This window comes from Ambystoma mexicanum, chromosome 9, assembly GCF_040938575.1.
Source record: "Ambystoma mexicanum isolate Mex_15411 chromosome 9, UKY_AmexF1_1, whole genome shotgun sequence".
Taxonomy (NCBI): domain Eukaryota; kingdom Metazoa; phylum Chordata; class Amphibia; order Caudata; family Ambystomatidae; genus Ambystoma; species Ambystoma mexicanum.
Window position 1 is genome coordinate 576,135,987 of NC_090931.1, and position 21,334 is coordinate 576,157,320.

The 21,334-nt window shown below is 45.3% G+C and overlaps 1 protein-coding gene across 1 annotated transcript in view; it reads right to left on the reverse strand.

The window, feature by feature from the left end:
* The window catches only part of LOC138488297 (multidrug and toxin extrusion protein 2-like), a 624,530-nt gene that overhangs the window by 111,871 nt on the left and 491,325 nt on the right, over positions 1-21,334 (reverse strand). Inside the window, exon 9 of the mRNA XM_069615180.1 lies at positions 3,590-3,703. Coding sequence (XP_069471281.1) covers positions 3,590-3,703 — 114 coding nt within the window. The remainder of the gene's footprint in view (positions 1-3,589; positions 3,704-21,334) is intronic.

Genomic DNA, 21,334 nt, shown 5'->3' on the forward strand with positions numbered 1-21,334 from the left:
TCGCATCTGTTGCTTCATGCCCGCCTAAGGATATAAATATGAGACTGAGGGCAAGACTGTACCATCTCCATGAACCTTCATTTTACCACACCTACAGAGGTTATATCGATTTAGCTAACAAACGCTCACATATCTCAATTCTACCTGTTTGCCTCCGACCCTCCCGGCAACCAACCAATTAACCTCACGAAGAGCTAATCCTACTAAAAATAAACAACTGACTACTACCACACCTACTAGTACCCTACTACTAACTGGGTCACTTATCCATGCTAGATCTATGGTAGCTCATCCCACAGAGATCTCAGATACCTTGAGTAATGAGAATCTGGACCTGTTGGTCATAACAGAGACCTGGCTCCACGAGGCTGCTGGCCCTGCAATCATGTTAGCAATACCAGATGGTTACCAACTTCTAAGAGTCGACAGACCTAACACTAAAGGGGGTGGCCTAGCCATCATCCACAAATCCAATCTACCTATCAGGTTAGCCACTACCCTGCTATTTCTGTCATGTGAACTCCTTACTGCTAAACTCCACCTATCATGCAACCGTACCCTTACCATCTACGTGATCTATAGAGCACCTGGACCACTAGGATCCTTTGAGGACGACTTAACGAGTATCCTGACCAATAATACTAAAGACCAGGCTCACATTCTTCTACTGGGAGACTTCATCCTCGGCTTTAATGACTGCAATGACAAATATGCCTCAGCTGTTGCCGCACTGTTGAATGATTATGGCCTGACACAAAAAGTTGCTACCCCTACTCACTGTAAATGTAGGACCCTAGATTGGGTTGCTGACTTGAACTGCAACATCAGCATCACTAACATAAGACCGCAATTATGGACGGACCACCACTTAATCTCATTCTCTGCCTCACTTGATCTTATTCACCCTAAACCAATACTCATGGCCCCGCCGATCCCTACTAGAAGTAAAAAAGAAATTTTAGCAGAACATCTCTTACCACACATCCTCCCCACTCTTGACAACCTAGACAACATCATAGACCCGACCCTACTTGTGGAAGCCTACAATAGCACCATGATCAAGGCACTTGACACAATTGCTCCGATTAAAGTCTGTAAAGGTAGACAACTTTCTCATTTGAATAACTGGTTCACACCGCAGCTGAAAGACCTAAGAATTCAAAAAAGAAAGTTGCAATAAATCTGGCGCCACTCGCCGACCGAGGAGAACAAAATTAAGTTAACCATTCACTCTAAATGGTACAAAAAGGAAATCATTAGCACTAAAAAGAACACCTATAATGATAGAATATTTAGGGCCAAATCAGATACCAAGGAACTATTCTCCATCCTTCGCGAAATGGAATCACCCTTACCTCAAATTGACAACACTCCTAAAAACAAGCTGTGGTGTACTAATATACAAAATGCCCTAGCGGGAAAAATTAGCTCTCTACAAATCAAAATTGCCAACAAGAAAGCTTCCCTGCTCTTGCCGGCGTAGCCTCCACCATTGCCACAGCCTCCGCTAAACCTGCATAATAACACCCCCCACCCATTCAGCTTCAAACAAATAACTATACTAGAGACAAAAAAATTATACTCTCACTGAAACTTTCAAACTGCAAAGGAGACAATTGCCCAGCCCACATTATAAAAGATGCAGCTAGAGATCTAGCTCCCTTCATCTCCAAGCTTATCAACACTTCCTTCAAGTCAAACCTAGTACCTAATAACTTAGAACAATCCTGGGTGCTTCCCTTGCTTAAAAAACAAACACTTGACCCTGCCATACCGACAAACTATAGACCCATTACCACCGTTCCATTCCTACTCAAAAATATTGACAGACTAGCTTACTTGCAAATTCAGGAATATCTAGAAACCAACAATCTTTTAGGTTCACGTCAATCTGGCTTCCATCCCCTTCATGGTACCGAAACAGCTTTGATTGACCCCAAGACCCAAATTGACGAGTTGAAGGACAATGTTAAGTCAGCTATGCTACTCCTCCCTGACCTATCGGTGGCTTTCGACCTGGTAGTTCATGCAGTGTTATGCAATCATCTCAGCTCGGCCGCCCATTTCTCAAGTGATGCGATAACTTGGGTGCAATCCTTCCTTGCGAACCATACAATGAGAGTCTTCTCGCCCCTAGCAGCCGCCGATCCCATACAAGTTTCCTGCGGTGTCCCCCAAGGATCATGTGTATCTCCCACGATGTACAACGTCTTTACTAAGCCCCTGTTTGACACCAACTACGCAGATGACACTCAGATCCTCATCCCCCTTTCGGGCAACTTCTTGGAAGACTCGGCCTTAGTAAACAAGAATTATCTCCTCATTCAGGCATGGTTGGCATCTCACGGCCTCTGCCTGAATGACGTCAAAATGGAGCTACTGATCCTTGGCACAGAGACGGCGATTAAAAAACCTGACCGAACTATGCCTCATTCAACATCGACAATAACGTCATCAAAGTGATGCCTGCAGTCAAAACCCTTGGGATCTATCTTGACTCAGCACTCACCTTTAAGAAACAAATCAATACTCTAGCATCCTCCACAGCTTATACTTGCAAATTGATCTGAACCTGTAGATCATTCCTATCTGAGACTAGCTGCAATTCACTAGCCAATGCACTTATCATATCCAGATTGGATTACTGTAATGCTCTATACGTGGGATCTAACAAGAACATTCTTGATAAACTCCAATCTCTCCAAAATAACGTTCTTAGAGCAGCTTTACATATCCCGAATAGAGATCATGTTTCCGCCACCAGAAGAAATATCCACTGGCTAAAAATTTAGGATAGGATTACCCTTAAAACACTCTCTCTCACCTCTAAATGTCTCAATAACGTAGCTCCTCCTTACCTGGCAGACAGAGTCAACAAGAGAACGTCAAACCATCCCACAAGATCGACTAACGCCTATACCTTAGTGGTGCCCAGATACAAAAAGAGCACAGCCGGCGGCTCCAGCTTTCCGGTCATAGCTGCCCAAACCTGGAACAGACTTCCTCTATATCTTAGAACTGACCAACCCTACCCTAGTTTCAGGCGGAAGGTCCTCACCTGGATACGATCTAATGATACCTAAACTTTGACCATTTCTCCTCCCTATGACCCCTCGCTTTGCCACCCTTTGCCCTCCGGCTTTCCTGCCCCTACCTAACACTTTCTGGCATCTGCCGTTAGCTTCTAGGAATGTCATGGGCCTCCCCTGACCTTTGGGACCTTCCGATGGCTCCATCTATGTCACCCTGCTTCTGTTTCCCGCTATTAACTGATTCTTTTTACGCAGTATGAAATGATGTTTACTAAATCACACTGTATTACTGTATCACCTTGCAACTAAGTTCTCAAGCATCCTTGTAATGTTCTGAGCCCAGCTACTTTCGGGTTTGGTCTTACGCTATACCAAATAAACAAACAACAAACAAACAAGACATGGTGAAACCACTGGGTCCACCTGTGATGCTGAGCTTGATTGTGGGAGAAGGAGGTGATGCAGGCAGGGGAAGATGCATAATAGAAGCAGACAGTACCACGCAAGCCTGTACTCATAAACCATATGACTGAGGTGTGAAGAGAATATGCTCTGACCTGCCAGGAAAGTCCCAATTTCGTAGATCCACCACTCGAAACACACAGTGAGAATGCTGGGAATGGCCAACTTGCTGAGGGGGCCCCACTCCTGAAAGCACTCCCAGGACCAACCTGGGGAAGAAAAACACAAGGACAATTATTCATCTGCACGTGGTCTGTGGGTGATGGGTATGCGTGTTTTGACGAGTTTGTGTGTGTGTGCGACCATCTTCTTTGTCTACCTGTCAATCTTTGTGTATCCACACCTGCCCACCCTTCTATATATATTTCTACCTGTCTCACTATCTATAGGGATCTATCGGTCTTACCTATGTGACTGTCTATATTCCTATCTGTGTATCTATGTGCATGTCTATCTAAGCTATCTATCTATCCATCTATCTATCTTTTTAGCAATCCATATTTCTGGCAGACAGCGAGATAGGTGATGATAGCAGGCAGGATTATCAATGGCTTGATAGACAGATTGATGGCAAAGCAGATAGAAAATTAGACAGATGGATAAGCAGACATGGAGCCAGGCTGATAGGTGGATATATAGGACAGCAGGCAGATAGACAGGAGTATAGATTGGCACGCATGGTAAATAGATGGATAGACATACATAGAGGCAGGTAAGATAGATAGACAGGCAGATAAGGAGATATCTGCCTAGACATATAGATAGTTATATAGAAAGATAGATTATGTAAGGAACTCATGGTGGCAACAGTAAAGACATACACAACTGATCACAGTTCAAGGGTGTTTATTGAACAATGATAGCCGGTTGGAAAAACACCTAATCTAAACCTAAATCTAGGATGGGAGCAAGCGTCGACCATCAAATGAAAATAAGGCAGTCCTAGTGGTGTTTTGTCAAAATAAAAGGGCCTATAATAAGAAAAACCTATTGCCAAGTCCTTACGCTAAATACAAAAGAGGAGTGGGATAGGGGTCCAGTAAAGAAAGACGTGTTCTCTAATAATAAGTCAGGATGTGATTGCCAGGGGTCTCACTTTGCCACGTTTTCAGCAGGCGACAAGGTGGGTCTCCTGAGCACAGCACACACTGAAGCTTTACCCAGCGCGCTCCAGCTATTAGGTTCTCTGATGGCTTAAAGTCTCTTTGCAATAAAAAATCTCTTACCCTCGAGGGCCTGATAGTTTCAACAAAACAAATACAAAAGTTCTATTTCATGTATCACTCTGGGTGATGGCTTCATCCCCTTCGGTACCCTATTCTGGGTGCTGACCCTTCCGATACTTTGGGTGATGACTTCACCCTTGGGTCCCCCTCTTCTGGGTGCAGACCTCTCAGACACTTTGGGTGATAGCTTCACCCGTGGGTACCCCCCCTGTTCAGGGCTTGGACCCCTCAGACACTTTGGGTGATGGCTTCACCCCCGGTCCCCCTCTTCCGGGTGCAGGCTCCCCTCAGACACTTTGGATGATGGTTCCATTGCTGGGTCCCCCTCTTCCAGGTGCTAACCTCTCACAATCTTACTTGCTTACTCAAACAGTTCCTTTTTAGTGAAATTTGGGTGATAACTTTTCACACCTGGATCTCCCTCGGCCTGGCTCGGACCCCAAATGCCAAATGGGATGGTACACTTTCTCTTTGTCTCGTTAACACAGTTCACTCGTGGACATCCCTTGTTCGGGTTTACTCTTGACAACACACTGTATTTCGGGACTTCAGACTTCGCCCCTTCTTTACTGGCGTACCCCTTTCCGGTTCACTCTCGCCAACTTTACATTCAATTTATTTTCAGTGATTGCGGGATTCACTTCCCACAGTTCCTCTCGTTGCATGATTCACTCCCCTTGCTTTCTCTACAGTTCATTGGTCAAAGACTTGCAAATGTACGGGGCTTTTGCTGGACCTCCTACATGACTATTTTGATCTATCTTGGCGGCTCTCCCGTGGCCTTATGGTATCTGTAGTTTCATCAATGGAGCAATCACCACGAGCATGAACCCACATGGTGTCTGACTTTGCTCTGCTGGTTTTCCTCCACAATTCAAATAACAGTTCTTTGTTTCAAAGTTCAATTAGCCTTTTGCTACTTTTGTTCACAAAGTTCGGTTTCTTTATTGGGTCTTCCTTCGACTCACCGATTGTGATGAACAGCTTTGCTTTCTCGTATGTAGAGGCAAGACCGGTACCATTGGGCCAGGTGTCTCTCTCCGGGTTGGCTGTCAGCGGAGGAGGCACCAGGTACCGTGGGCATCTGCTGCAACACGCGCAGGCTATTGTTCCTGGTCTTATGATTCCTTCTATAAAGGTGTCACGGGTCTCTGTCGATAAGGGCAAGGTCACTCCTCCCCTTGGTAGCCTCTCGACACGCACCATCTTTCGCCTTCTCTTGAACTGCCGGGCTCTATTAGATCTCACGTTGTGCGGTCTGCTAATGATCTTCCTGTGCTGTCGAGCTCCACCTTTTATCCCTGTAGGGAAGGGAAAGGGCCGTCAGGTGTGTGCGATTATGGTCAATTGCCTGAGCCTTGTTTTGGTACATGCGAAGTAAACTGCTCTGTTGATAGTCCATTGTCTTTCTTGCTGTGGAAAAGTGTTTGTGTAAGAAAAGGGGGGGGGGGGGGTAGAGAGGCTGAATGTCGTGTATAGTAAGATAGGGTAGAGAGTTTGACAGAAGGGAAATATCTCGTCTCACCCGTCGGTGTTCCCGTTCCACTCCCTGAGGACACCCCCATCCCGGTGATCCTCCTGCACTAGTCCACCCCAGGAACTGGATCCAATAGCGATGGCTGTTTCCTGGCCACCTGGATAACAGATCCCCGGGGACTCGATTGGGATAGACCTTCGGGTTTCTCACAATAGACAGATGGATAGGCAGATAGGCGAAATACAAGTGGATAGGCAGATAGATAGGTAGGTATACAGATGAATAGACAGGAAAACAGACAGACATATAGATGTATACGCAGGCATATACAGCCAGATGCCTACAGAGCTGGGCATGCAGACAGTCCGAGAAATAGGTGTATAGGCAGAGAGACAGGCAGAATGATGGATAGGCATATAGAAAGGCTACTAGACAGATATACAGATATGCAGAATGAAGGATAAGATAAACAGATGGATACGAAAATAGCATGATAGATTGATAGACAGACAGACAGACAGATAGATGGACATGAAGAAAGACATGCATATAAACGGATAAAGAGAGAGGAAGACAGGCAGATAGATGGATGTCTAGATGGCAATGAAGATAGAAAGAAGGGTAGATGGCTAGGCAAGCAGATATACAGACATAATCGTAGGTATGAATATGCAGACAGGCAGATAACTAGATCAATAGGCAGAAAATATTTTAAGCAGCAGTAGTACAATTAAGGTTAGATCGGACTTTACATAAGAAAATGCAAAAATGATTGTATCTGTGACTTTTGTTTTCATCCATGAAAGTACACCAAATTGTGCATGCAAATCTTGCCAAATCTGATCACTCATGCTCATAGAAACAGAGGGGAGACTCTCATTAGGGGGTGTGGCCTAACTTAACCCCTATCAAGAGCCCCCCTTGCCTAAGGGAGGGTGGTTGCTAAAAGAAGTAGAGCTGGGGCACACCGTCATTTTTACCTTTGATGCACCCAGCCCCTCCGTTTGAACAAAAGAAGGGACTGGGTGCACCAAAGGTGTGACACCGTTGTGCCCCAGCTCACATGCAGCAGGCCACCCTTTCATTCAAGGAGCCGGGTGGTGCAACGCTTTAAACACAGGCTCCTTTAATGAAAGGGCTGCCTGCTGCTGATAACTCTGTTCTCTGAAACAGGAGGAGGGCTGGACTGCCAGCTCTCCTTTTGTTTACGAGTAGTCATCAACCAGCATGAAACCTCTTGGCGATGACTTTTCTTTTTTCTAATCTGAAGTGCTAACACCTGCAGGCAGCTCGTGTAATTGTGCAGCTGCTACAGAGGCTGCCTCAGGTGTCGGCGGGGCAGGGGCTAGTTGGGAGTGGGCCCTTCCAGGGCACCGGCCCGGGAGCCCTTTCTGGAGACTGCAGGGGCATGGCCCTCGCTAGCCCCGCCCCACTTAAAGCACTGTTCATGCGAAATTTGGCAAAGATTCATCAATATTTCTATCCTGAAAATGATTGTGGAACAAAACATAGATGCTGAAAAAGTCCTTGATTAGCCCATTATAACTCAAAATGGTCCGATTTGGAGATTAGTAAAGATGGGGCTCCTGGCTAAACCCTGATCTACCCAGGTAAGTTAATGATCAAAAAACAGAAAAGTGATCAGGGTGACTGAACGTAGTGTACACTCCTCACACCGTTTTTACAACATGAATAACATTGTTTCAGGTTAGGAGAAAACAAGAACAAATGGTTGTCTGGAAAAACAGATTTTCATTTTTACCACACAATTTAATGCATAAAGGTTTTGATAAAAAGTCTTAACAGAGCACTTTTCAGTTCCGAAACAGTATATCTGAGTGATGCATTAATGTATGTCCAATCCAGTTTGCCTGGATCACAGTGCAAGAAAACATGCATACACTCTAGTAACAATCAAAGTGGAACATCTGAGCATGTAGACAACATGCAATTGTCCGAATTGCGTGATTGAACCAGCTGATAAAGCTGGATACATGGTATAGTGTGGTCACAAACAATAGGTCCAGGAAGACTACACACAACTAAAAGGATCATAACTGTTACCAACTACTGAGAAATGGTCCTACATTGAAATTTAATTGTGTTTTGAAAGAAACATTACAACTCTGGTGCAATCCAGGTTTACTTATTAGAGGTGAATTTCAATATATCTTTTTAATTCATCCTACCATACCCAAGTTCTATTTACTTCCAAAGATGCGCAAACATGTAAAAAATCCTCCAGGAAGATCTAGAGTAAGGTCCATTGGTTCCATAATCAATCCATGATCTAGTTTTGTAGACTTATATTTACCACTATTCTTGACCAGTTTGCTATCATACAATAAAGATGCAAGAGCAGAACTAAATGGACTAAACAACGTACCTTGCCATTCTGATTATATTCATGTAACTTTAGATGTCTCTACCTTATATACAGCCATTTCACATATTGATGGTCTTAAAATTCCAGATTTCTTTTTTTGAGAAACCGTTCTATAAACTTTAAAGAGCACACAAAAATGTTATTGGAAATTATAAAATATGTATAGAGACATCATTATTTTCTCATTAACAAAGATTTCTTTTTTTCACAAATAAGATGTTCCGCTAATTTTCAAATGTAGTATTAGGAGGACTATTATGTCTTAAACAATCCATCCAAAATATGGGATAATAACATTATGATATTTTTATGTTATATAGATCTCTTTAATTTGTGGAAAGGTCCAGAAACAGAGTTGAAATAATGTGTGGAATTCATTAGTGATGAAGAGTTTGATTTGAACTAGGCCCTAACTTTCAGTCATATCCCAGTAGAATGTTTGGATCTCTTAGTTATGGTACAAGATGATCAGATGCAAACAAAGCTGTTTCAATTACAATGCAATTAAGAACCTTATTGAACGGAAAGATGCAGGTCTGATTAGGCTGTTTTCGACACTTGGAGGATAATTGCCGGATGGTCAAGTCAAAGGGTAATGCAAGGGTTTCTGGAAGATCTACTGGAAAAGGAAGACTTTGGGCGAATTGGGTGCTTCACGCTCGCACAGCTAAGCATTAATGCAGTTAAGAACAGCGTATGAAGATGCAATCTACCCTTTCTATCATTTGGCAGTAGGTTGCTTTATTTATTTATTTGGAATAGGAACAGTACAAGATGCAAAGACCCTTTTATTAGTCATCCAGCAATTTGATCTGTTTTAAACTGCAGAAGTTATTTAGATATTGTTATGCAATAATTAAGCAATGTAACGGTCAGGTAACGCCTCGTGCATAAGTTAGAAGCCAGAGCGAAGTGAGGGTTTTATTGCTATTAGTGCTCCAGCATGTTGTTCCGGGGCACTAATAGAGTTTTATCTCAAATTGAGAAACAGTGTGTTTGCCATTTCTCAACTTGAGAAAAAATTACAAAACAAGATAACCACCATGGATTGAGAAGAAGGGAACTACATGTAGTCCCTTCTTCCTTTCCAAAGTGGCAATTTCCAGGAAGGAGATGCACTGGGAGAACTGAGTCTTCTCGGTACTGGCGAGGGATGGAGGATGATTGCAGAGTAAGGGGGGTTTGGATGGAGGTGGGTTGGTAGTGTGGGAATTGGGGTTGGGGGTGGGGGAAGGACAAGATGAGGGAGCAAACTTACCCGATTCCCTGTGAGGGAAGATATCAGCGTCCAGCTCTGAGGAGACTCAGAGCAGGGGTTTTACTGTGTGGTAAAGCCCCTGTTCTGAGCCTTCTGATTGACACACCCCTTACTAATAATGTTTAAAATATAGAGGTAAAAATGGCTTTTCTTTTTCTCATATTCTTTTTTCTTTCCGTTTCAGATAGATAGATAGATGAAGAGACACATAAACATAAAGGTAGATCGTTACATAGGAATAGACACCTAGATACACAGATACAGAAAGATAGAAAGGCAAGCAGACAGGCAATACAGGCATACAGGCAGCACCAATGATACATAGATTAATAGATAGGCCGATAAGTAGATAGATAGATAGATTGATTCAAAGACAGTCAGGAGGGCAGACACAAAGATAGGTAGCTAGAAAGATAGACAGATAGATAATACATAGATAGATAAATAGACATAGACATGGATACTCAGAAAAGTAGATACATGCCCGGGAAGCCCTCCTCTAATGGCAGCGCCTGAGGAAGCAGCTCCATTCCGTGTTTGCTCTTGTTCGCCTTGGAAGCCTGCCGCCATCAACCAGCAGCGACTGATAATGTAAGTGTGGTCTGGGTGGGAGTACTGTATTCCATTAAAACCTACCACTCTTATTACCTTAAACAACATATCAAACGAAGTCAGTCAGCAAGTGTTAGGAAAGATTTCGTAATTGTAGGTAATTTTCCTTCCATATGGCAACCCCTAAACTTTTTGCTGTTGTTTTTCACCTTGTTCTCGACTTTGCCAGAGAAGTGCAGCCTTCTGCCGCACTCCTCTGGGCTATCGCTCCTTTCTTACGGGGAAACTGACATGCCCTTAAGACAGTCAGTACCGGGGAACGCTGTTTCCCGTAGTTTCTTTTATCATGTTGCGGCTTTCGTGCAACATGACACAAGAGGGCACTGTAAGCTAAGTTACAGCTCTCTTGGGTCTCTAGCCTTCTACAGGTCCTAGATACTCGTTTAGGATTGTATCTGATCGGTGCAAGTAATTCAGGGACGGGAATGGTGGCAGCGATCGTTTCTTGTGTTTTGAGCTCCTTTTGGCGTTCTAAGCGCGTTTTCCGCGCTTAACCCAAAATGGTGGCCTGGCTCCCAAAATGGCCAGACCACAAGGCTCCTTTGTCCTGTCCGCTGACCGTCTTGCTCCCTTCACCTTCCCCAGGTCGAGCCGACCCGGTGCCTTCCTTATTGGGGCATGTACTTTCCCGCGAAACACGGATGCTTTCGCGGGCTTCTACATGTCTTGTGTGTGCCTCCAGGATGTGGGCTGGGATGTCTGGTCCCAATACACATCCTGGGTGCCAGAGAGTCTAGGGTGGTGTGAATGCCTGGGACCACCGTGGTCCGTGATTGGTCCACGAATGGTGCGAGTGTTGATGAGCAGATCTCCCATTGGGTCCCCTCCGTTTTGGCGCGAAGGGAACCGTGGATAAGAGGGGGCTGGAAACACCACTACCATGTCGATCTCCTGAGTTCTCACGAACGAAGGAATACAGGAGCCAAGTATCCTGCAACCAAGAGGCTGGACGGAGGAATCGCTGGTGGCCCGCTGAAGGACTTCTCCTCTGCACTGCTGTCGCCTTGTGAAACCCTTTTCACCTTTGATCGAACCAGAAGGCCTGTACTGGTACTTCGACCCTTGGAATAGCGGGAACAGCTATTCTCGGCATCTTCACCATCTCCTGCCAGTAAGCCTTCGGAAGTGTCTTTGGGCCATCCAGCTGACTGACCAGTTTACACGGGAGTCTTGCTCTGTAACCGCCGCCAGGTTGTGTAGTATTTCGAGTCCTTGTCACTCTCACACGCTTCGTACACTTGGCGTTCCCAGGTCTGAAGTGAGTAGTGTACATTTGGCTCAGATACACACGGCCGCTCCGTTGCCCTGCTGTGGTAACAAACTGTGCAGGTTTCTTCGATTGGGACGTCTTTTTACTCAACACGACGACGAGGCGTTCCCTGCTCTTCTGAACCTGCCAGCGACTGAAACTGACGCGGAGAAGCCTGGGTCTGCTTGCATCGGGGACCGGTGAGTAGCATAGCTAGGATCTGGTCGCCCTCCTGCAGGAGCCCATTGCTTTTCCCCGCTGTGTCAAAACAGCGCCCTTTTCCGTACTCGCGCTCTGCTTCTGCCCACTGTGGAGGCTGCGCTTGAGTCGCGGAACTTGTTCTTCTTTTGTGCACTAAACCGAACTGCCTGATTTCCCTCGAAGAGCTTCTCCTTTTGCCCGTTGGCACCAGCGTGTGCAGGTACTTTTGAGCACAAGGCTCTACTCTTCGCAGGGCTCGGACTTCCATCTAGTTAGGTGCCTCTGAAGGCGAACTGGGTCTAAGCATTATTTCGCACTGCCTGTTTTCCTTCCCTTTTAGGTGGACTACACATTTTGTGCATATAACGCTTGAGACTTCTTGTATTTGTATATATATTGTATTGGTATGGTATGTGTTGGTTTACTATTGTTATATTGTGATTTTCTCGCTACGGTCATTGTTTTAAAGGCCTGGAAATAAATGTGTATATATTTTTAATATAACAACTGTTTGGAGTAGTTTGTAAGTGTCCTTGCTTTGTGTGCTCATTGCGGGCTTTCAGTCACCCTCACCCCTCTTGAGACCTAGTCTTGACCGCCGCGATCGCTACCTTGATTGGTCTGGCTCGCCAGAGGTTACCCTGTTCCAAGTAATTAGGTTGGCCTTCTGAACTTCTGCGCCACCAGGACAGAGTTCAGAAATCTGTCTTAACAGCAAGTAAATAATTGTCCAATCATTTCTGTGTTCCAATTGAGGGAGGTTCTCTATTTACTGCGGTATCTCAAGTTTAGGCATTTTTCCCACTTGCCAAGCATCTCAAATCTAAGTGTTTTCTTCTTACTGCTGTATCTGAAATGTAAGCATTTTTCCCACTTGCCAGGTATCACATATCTAAGTGTTTTCTACTTACAGCCATGTATCTCAAATCTAAGTGTTTTCTACTTACTGCTGTAACTCAAATCTAAGTGTTTCTCCTGTAGCGCTGTATGCCAGTTCCAAGGGTCCCCACACTGCTACTGTGTTTCAAATCTAGGTGTTCTTCCCTTAGCTCCTCCAGACCAGAGTGGAGTGCAAGGAAGGAGAGATGTGTCTGAATAAGAGGGGCGGTTTTTGAGACCTAGGGTGTACCCTTCCCCCCTGTCAAAGGGGAAACAGTGGAGGGAGATGGGTCTGACTTAATTGGACCATTGATAGAGGGCCTTCGATGGAAGCAGGGGAGAGAGAGGCGTCCCGATCTCGGAACGGATGGACCACAGGGCACTCAACCCCTGGGGGAACGTTTGGGGTGGTAATTGCGGTACACTGTAATGTACTAAAGGGGAAGGGCTATGGATGGCACTTAGTCAAAACACTGGTGGTAGAAAAGGTGCTGCCACTAAATAACCCTACTAAAACCCACACTTCTGCATACACCATAGAGGTGGTAATTGCAACAAACTAGAATGTACGACAGGTGAAGGGGTATGGGCCACAATTAGTCAGAATAGCAGGGGTAGGAAAGGGTACTGCCGCTAACCAACACTACTAAAAGCTCAGCCTTCTGCATACACCGCTCGAAATCTGAACTAAACGCAACCACACCTTTAAAGCACAACAAACCGCACACACTTCACTACACCACAATAGCAAACCACACATAGCCCCGCCCAACAGCACATGGAGATTACCAATCGAAAAACACACCTTCGCTCAGTGGACAGTGTCAACCGAACTGATGCTACCATCAGCAAATCACAGCTCTCCTGCTGCTTAGAAGTACCTTTTACATACCATAAGATAACATACGTAGATACACAGATACAGAAAGAAAGACAAACAAGAAGATAGGCCAGTGGATAGACAGACAGAAAAACAGATATATGCAAATAGATTAAAAAATGATAGATAGATAGATAGATAGATAGATAGATAGATAGATAGATAGATAGATAGATAGATAGATAGACCAATAGATTCATAGATACATTCATAACTAGATAAATACATCATTTCAAAGACAGGAAGATGGGCAGCGATAGATAGATAGATAGATAGATAGATAGATAGATAGATAGATAGATAGATAGATAGATAGATAGATAGATAGATAGATAGATAGATAGAGACACAGATTCACAAATTGAAAAATAGGCATATACAAAGACGAACAAACAGATAAGACAGGTAAATCGAGCAACAGGCGTCCACATATTTGCAATGTTGGGTTGGCGATGGAAATGGGAGCCAACTACTTAAAATCCACACAATCTGTATGTACACCTAAACCCTGCCAGAAAAAAGCCACAAAGTAGACACATTAGCATGTGAGTTCGAGACTGGCCACTACCTTGTAAATGAAAGTCGTGCTACACTGATTCCTTAATGTGGTTGCAGAAAGTGCATCTATGTCTGCAGAACTTGCATATGCCGCAGGTGGCTCGAAGCTCTAGGACTTTGGGTGAACAAATCATGACTATGGCAAAGGGGCCATCAAGAGACAGTACCTGGTTAAGGCACACTGCTTTTGCAAAGTAAGGAAGTGAAGGGAAACCTTGGTATGGCTGTGCTTCCAGAGCTATCAAAATGTCACATGCATTGGAGGGTTAGTCTTTCATGTACATTCAATATACATTCCAGGACCACTAGTTTACTTTCTGTCCATTCTCAACTTTGGAAGACTACAAGTACTAGAATTCACTGGAAAGAAACAGGAAGTACATGGTGAAACTTGTCAGCTCTGCAATCATGACAAATGGCAAACTCGGGTGAAATTCAATCGCATGGTTGCTCATTTACTAAATCACTCTTGAAGAGCACCTTGTGAAGTCATATCAGTGAGCGATGAATCCTACCAAAGAAGTGAGCAATGTCAGGACCAACAAATGTCACCACAGCGGTGCCAACTCATGGCATCTCACAACTCGAACTACACTAAAGCATAATCAAAAGAAATAAACATAGCTTAAAACATTAAACCAAAAGGGACAATGCATTCAAAATTATTCACAACACACATGCAACATGGACGCCATGCCTACATGTCAACGTCTCCCCTTACAACACACTTTTACAGTCCGTACTGCCATCTTCATGCACAACCAAGCGGACTCCCCTGTATGTCTTACCCGGAGCCATGTAGGTTCATCGCGCAGCAGGATATTGTGTTTTGTGACCAATCAGAAGATGAAGTCAATTGGCGTTCCTTCAATGTTCTGATAATCCGGCCTATGAGGGGGCGTTTTAATGAATGGAAACCTCAAAACAGATACTGTGGAACTGGAGAGAGAGGATATAAGCCCGAAAAACACAACAAAAGCTTGGGTGTCAAGTTGGCTGGGGGAAATGCACAGTGTGACTGCAGTTCCTCCCCGAACGCGACTGAGACTGGCCCAGGTCCTTGCATCATTGTGCCCTCAAAAGATGCAAAGTGGCTCTACAGAAATTGCAGATTCGGCTGTTGGCACCTGGTTATAAGACCTTGGTGGGTCGAGTCATGACAATCAGAGAATGGTATAGGCTGGGCCCAATAACCTCGTACTTAAAGGGAGCAATACAGATCGGCGCAAGGTACCTTGGGTACATAGAACAGCCAAAAGAGAACTCTGAGAAGCCTTTTAGAGTACTGCATGCTCTTCAAACGGCGCAAATATACCAACTAATGGGCACATTTAACACAATGTAGGCCATTCTAAAATCAATTAGTGTGATCCAAAAAACCTTGGTATTAATCAAACTTTCCAGTCAGATGAAGCTGACACAGTAGCATCTTGAGTTGCTCCTACTCGCTAGACGCAGTCAAAAAGAATGCACGATCGAAAATGCACTGAAGGGGGTTAATGCTTGTTTTTTGTAGACCAGTGGCAGAACCCAATCCACTTACTCCTGTACTACGAGAGTGTAGAGGGTTTTCTGGCTGCCTGGACCATCTTCAAGTTCTATTCATAGAGGGCCAAATATCCTAGTACCAATTGTTCAGGTACCGGCTCACTAATTTCGGCGGTTGAGGGGATAAAGAATTCCCCTCACCTTGCTGGGAGATCACTGAAAACACTGGTAGTGAGACGGGCATTTCTTGCTCTGTTCCACCAAGTCCGAGAACCATGTCCTCACAGGCCAATGGGGTATAATGAGTATCATGGTTACTCTGTGGATCATTGCCCACTTGTTGATCAACTTCGGAATAACGAGGAACTGAAGGAAATGCAAAAACGGAGGTCTCTTCCCAGGGAATGTGAAATGCTTCCCTCTGTGACCAAAGGCCTAAGCCCACTCCCAATCCAAATCTCTTGCATTTCACATTGCCCTCTGAAGCGAACAAATCCAGGTGAGGCAACTCCTATTTCTGGAACATCCTTTTTTTTACTGACGGGTGAACCTAGCACTTGCGATTTGCGTGAAAGAGCCTGCTCCGGAGGTCTGCCTCTTCGTTCTGTATTCCTGTAATGGTTATGGCTCTCAGAGAAATGGAATTCTCCAGAGACCACTTCCATATCGGAATGTTCAGCCTACAAGGTCCTGGAGATCACATCCCTCCTTGTTTGTTTATATAATGCATGCAGGATGGAAGAAAGTGGTAACCACGCAACTGCAGCAACAAATCGACACCAACAATCTCCTCCAAACCTACCAATCTGGGTTCAGACCCAGATGCAGTATGGATTTGGCAACCATACAGGTGGTTGACAATGCCCTTAACATCCTTGACGACTGCCACCCTAGTCTGCTGGTTCTACTTGACCTCCAAGCTGCTTTCGACACAGTGAACCACCAGGCGCTCACGGACACCCTACACCAGCGCATGGGGATCAGCAAACTTGTCCTATGATGGCTCAAACCCTACCTCGCCAACCGCCATCAGTTTGTTTAGATGGATTTCTCTAGATCGCCACTGCTACCTGTTAGCTGTGAAGTCCAGCAGGGCTCCATCCGTTCCTCAATGATCTTCAATCCATACATGGAACCGCTGGGAACCCTCATACTAACACACACCATCCACATCCGCCAATACACCGATTACACACAGCTATACCTCAAGATTAACTCCATTAAGGACATTCACAGGCTCAAAACCTGCCTCTCGCTGATCCAGTTTTGTATGTCCACGGTATAGGACGAAAAGTCTGAATAAAAATTACCGATCCCACCAAAAGACCTAAAACACACACCACGAAAAGTTCTAACTACCAAAAGTTCGAACTTTTCATGGTATCTGTTTAGGTGTTTCACTGGGGTCGGTATGGGGCTGGGGGGTGTCCCCCGCAACACCCTGCTCACTACAGTGAGCGGGGTGTTGCGGGGGACATCCCCCCTAGCCCCCCGCCAGAACAACAAAAAAACGTAGATCCATGTCCACTGCATACTTCAAGCTCAACTCCTCCAAGACCGAATTCTTTCTCCTCACAAAAAACACAAACACCCACACATACAAAGCTGGCTAACAACCGTGTACCCTGAGGGCTTCACAAATGAGCTCACCTCCTGCACCAAGTCCTTTGGGTTCCACATAGACAAACACTTCTCTCAAGCCCTTCCTCCCACCAGGCAGCTTTAGTTCCACCCTTCAAGAAAGGGTCCTATTCCACCTGGATGGGGCAATGCCCTCCTGAAAGGCTTCGCGTTAGCCGCTCCTGTGCCCCTGAGAAGTGTCCTACACATGGCAGCATGCCTCATCCAGGTTGTATGCAAATATGACCACATCCCCCCGGCCCTCATCGACCTTCACTGGCTCCCACTGCACGCATGAATCACCTTCAAGTCTGGATGCATCATCTATAAGGCAGTTGCCCTCAAGCCACCCAGCTACCTCGCAGAGAAACTCAGCATCTCTGGCAGACAGCAGACCACCAGAAGCCAGGACAGGTGCAGACATGAAATCTGCTGCTGCAAAAAGGAAAGGACCAGAAAACATCCTTCTCTGCCTACATCTCAAGACTATGTAACGTCCTCAAGTCAGCATCAGACTCACCCCCACGCTCCTACAATTCAGAAAAGAACTCAAGGGTGTTAGGTGAAAAGATCTTTTTCTAATACTTGATTTAGTAAGAACACTCTGTGACCACACAGTGGTCTTTCAAAATCAAACTGTCGTGCCCCTGCCACATACAAGTGCACGCAGGGGCTGACAGGCACGTCAGAACCAGGAAGAGTCATCGTGGGAGAACAGGTAAGTCTGCGTGTGTGTTATGATTTGGTGTGTTTAGTTGGGGAGGGAGGCAGAGGGAATTGAGAAGGGCGATTCGGTGGGTAAAACCCCCGATTTTACAGCCCGCCAGCGATGATGGGGGGCAATGGGTTGTGATATTTCTGCTTTTTGTATCACATCGCCCCCCGTGCCTCCTGAATAGCTAGACAACGCCACCCCTTTCCTTCCCCTCACCTGGTACAGCTGTACCCCTCCTCTGTGTCCTCTGTATCTATACCCCCGCTGTATAGATCTACAGCGGGGGTAGGATAGTTCTGTTGTTACCTCTGAAAAGCACTCCGTTATGCATCTGTACTGTTGCATACCCCTGTAAAGCGCTCCATTGTGTATCTGTATTGTGGTATAACTCTGTAAAGCAATCCATTGCTTCTCGAAGCTAGGTCCATTCTCAATTAATACAATAATAATAATAATAATAATAATAATAATAATAAAAGAAAAGCTTCAGCACCAGCTGAATGGCTTAGAGTTACAAAATATTAATGTGTTCCTGCTGCTATTGCTATGACTAGAGCTCGTGGACAGAGAGCTAACCCAGCGTAGCCCCCCCCACCCATGAAGGATGAGTCTGTTGGCGACACCATGTTGTTTTTGCATCCTGCGAATGCCCAGCATTCCAGCAGGTTTGCTTCCAGATACCACCAAAAAGGGCCAGATATAGCGAATTCAGAACTGGCATCAGTGCTGATTATGGATCCAACGCCTGATTCCAGTGCTCCACCAAAGGTAACTGTATCCTCCTCAGTGAAGACAAGCATATGCAACAAAGATGCTGCTGCGACCATAGAGGAAGAGGGACATGGATGCTATTCAGAGTAACTACTTTGGAGCTCAGTTTCCAATAACATAAGTCAAGACGTTTACTGACTATGGTAGTAGAGTGAGCTTTGGCCTACACCTTGGATGCTTCTTCCAGCGCATACTTCTGCATGGGGGTTCCTGAGCGGGCCGACATTTTAAGGCGCAGGACCCAAACAAGCCCTCTAGTTCACTGGGGGGGAACGGCTGGCATTGGAAGGCTTACAAATATCTTGTATCTCAGCTGGACTCGTCACTGGCAATGGAGTAGAATCTCCTGCCATAGGCTTAACCAGAGCATTTGGCGTAGGTTCCTACAATGTGCTAGTCAGGGGCCTAGAAGCTGGAGCTGGATGTGGAGGAGGTGCCATAGGTGGAGTCAGAGAATTGGGCGCACAGGCTTCTAGAGGTGTGGGCATGGGCATTCGAGGAAACTGGTCTTAAACCAATCCATTGAAGTAGAACGTTATCACTTGCGACTTTTTGAGCATTTGGAATCGATTGAAAAATTATCTTTGCAAGCAGCCTGTGTCTGTGACACAGCTGGAGTCAGGACGCTGAAGAAGATGGAGTCAATCGAGCCAGATTGCTTGGATAGCCATAGGGTTGTCTGGTTTGATGGCTCCATGGTTCAGCATAATGGATAGCTGAAGAAGAGGAGTACTGTGTGGACCAATACGGCATTGTAGTAATCAGGAATAACTACACCCTGGGCATGAAAGAAGCTCTGGAAACTATAAGCGGTAATGGAATGGAGTGCCATTTTGTCCTTGGCGACTCTTCCACAAGTGATTCCTCGGGGGACTGCATAGAGCCATGAGGTGAGAATCTACCAGACACCGAACTCATGGTTTTGAAAATGTGCAGCTGTTCCCTCCGAACGTGCCACCATCTTGTGACTTGAGGGCTGTGACACAGTAGAGTACATTTTGGCATTTGATGACTTTCCCTTGTCCCTCACTGAAGACTCAGAGAAGCCCTCTGACCGGAGTCGTATTGTAGCAGTACGAACCTTGGAGTATACTCTGGTAGAAGGCAGCTGGCCCTCGAACAAGGTGCCACAGTACAAGTTGGGAGACTCTGCAGAGCCCTCAGCAAAGATGCTGATACTAGATCCTGAAAGGTCATTGGCACCTGGAAACCTCAGCTCAAAAGTCCGTACAAGCCTGAGTGGTTCCAGGATTGCCCCTAGACGTGGATGCTACAGGAAAGGAGTCACCATGCCAGGGTGCAAAAGGAAAAAATGAAGTCACCCATCTTATCTCCTCTTGACCCTGAATATTCTGAGGTGTTGTAGAGGAATTGTGCCAAAGATCACCACCAACCGCACCAAACAAGTCCCAGTGATGATAGGGGCCCAGACTCTGTAGGCACAGTGTGTGTCGGTCCCATGCCAAAAAAGGGAAACAAGCATGACCTGCAGAAAGAAAACCCTGGTTTAGCACCCAACATAAATGAGGAAAAACGGCAGAAGTTCCAGTGCAGCAATTAACAAAAATGGAGAACAGAACAAAAAAAGGCTGAGGAACGCTTTGCTGTGCAACTGCCCCCATCCATGCAGACAAAAGGGACTGGTGGGCATAGATGGTAGGTGTAGTCAGCATAAATCAGGGCATGTCTGCATTTGTGCAGACTCCACCCCCATATTTAAATTTGGAGGACATTTTTTGTTTGGACAGACACTTGTGAAGTATGCAAGCTAAGGGATGGGAAGTAGGAGTATTGATTCCTATGGAATACGCTGCTCGTTAGCAGGTGCTAATATGAGGCGGATTCCATGGGAATACATTCGTTTTATATCCGCATGAAAATCTCATGCAGAGCAGATGGAGGAGGAAAGAAAAGCAGAGATGAAAGCTCCACTTTGTGACCATCCTACGCCTTGCAAGGGCTGTTTTAATGTCCAGTTGTATTAGATTGATTGTCATAATCGCTTTGTGCTGAGAGTATGATAATGTTGAAGACGTGGTGGTTGCAGGACTCCAAGCCTGTAGGTGTTTGGTAACTGCCTAATCGCATTCAGACGTCTCTGTTCCTCAATTCAGTTAATATTTGGGAGAGTGAGTATTTCTCGACTTCAGACTGTAGCAGACGCGCACCAATTCAGTAGTACATATTTTGACGATGATGGATTTCGACATTCAGGACTATAATATTCAAGAACCATTTCTATGCATCTCTGGTGCAGGACCACTCTTCACAAACCATTGTGTGCAGGAGGAAACAGGCACATTGGGAAAATGACTCTCCCAGGCCTTATCACTCTGTTAATGAGTCAATCAAATCTAATTAATCTAAGGGACAACCAGTGGATAATTTAGAGTGGAACGCGATAAGGGCTACTACTGTAATGTGCCTTTAGTCCAAAATGTATTGTTTAAAAAGGCTATTACTGTGCTTATTTTAGACACTAAAGATGCATGTGCCAATGACATAGCTAATTTGCAAAAA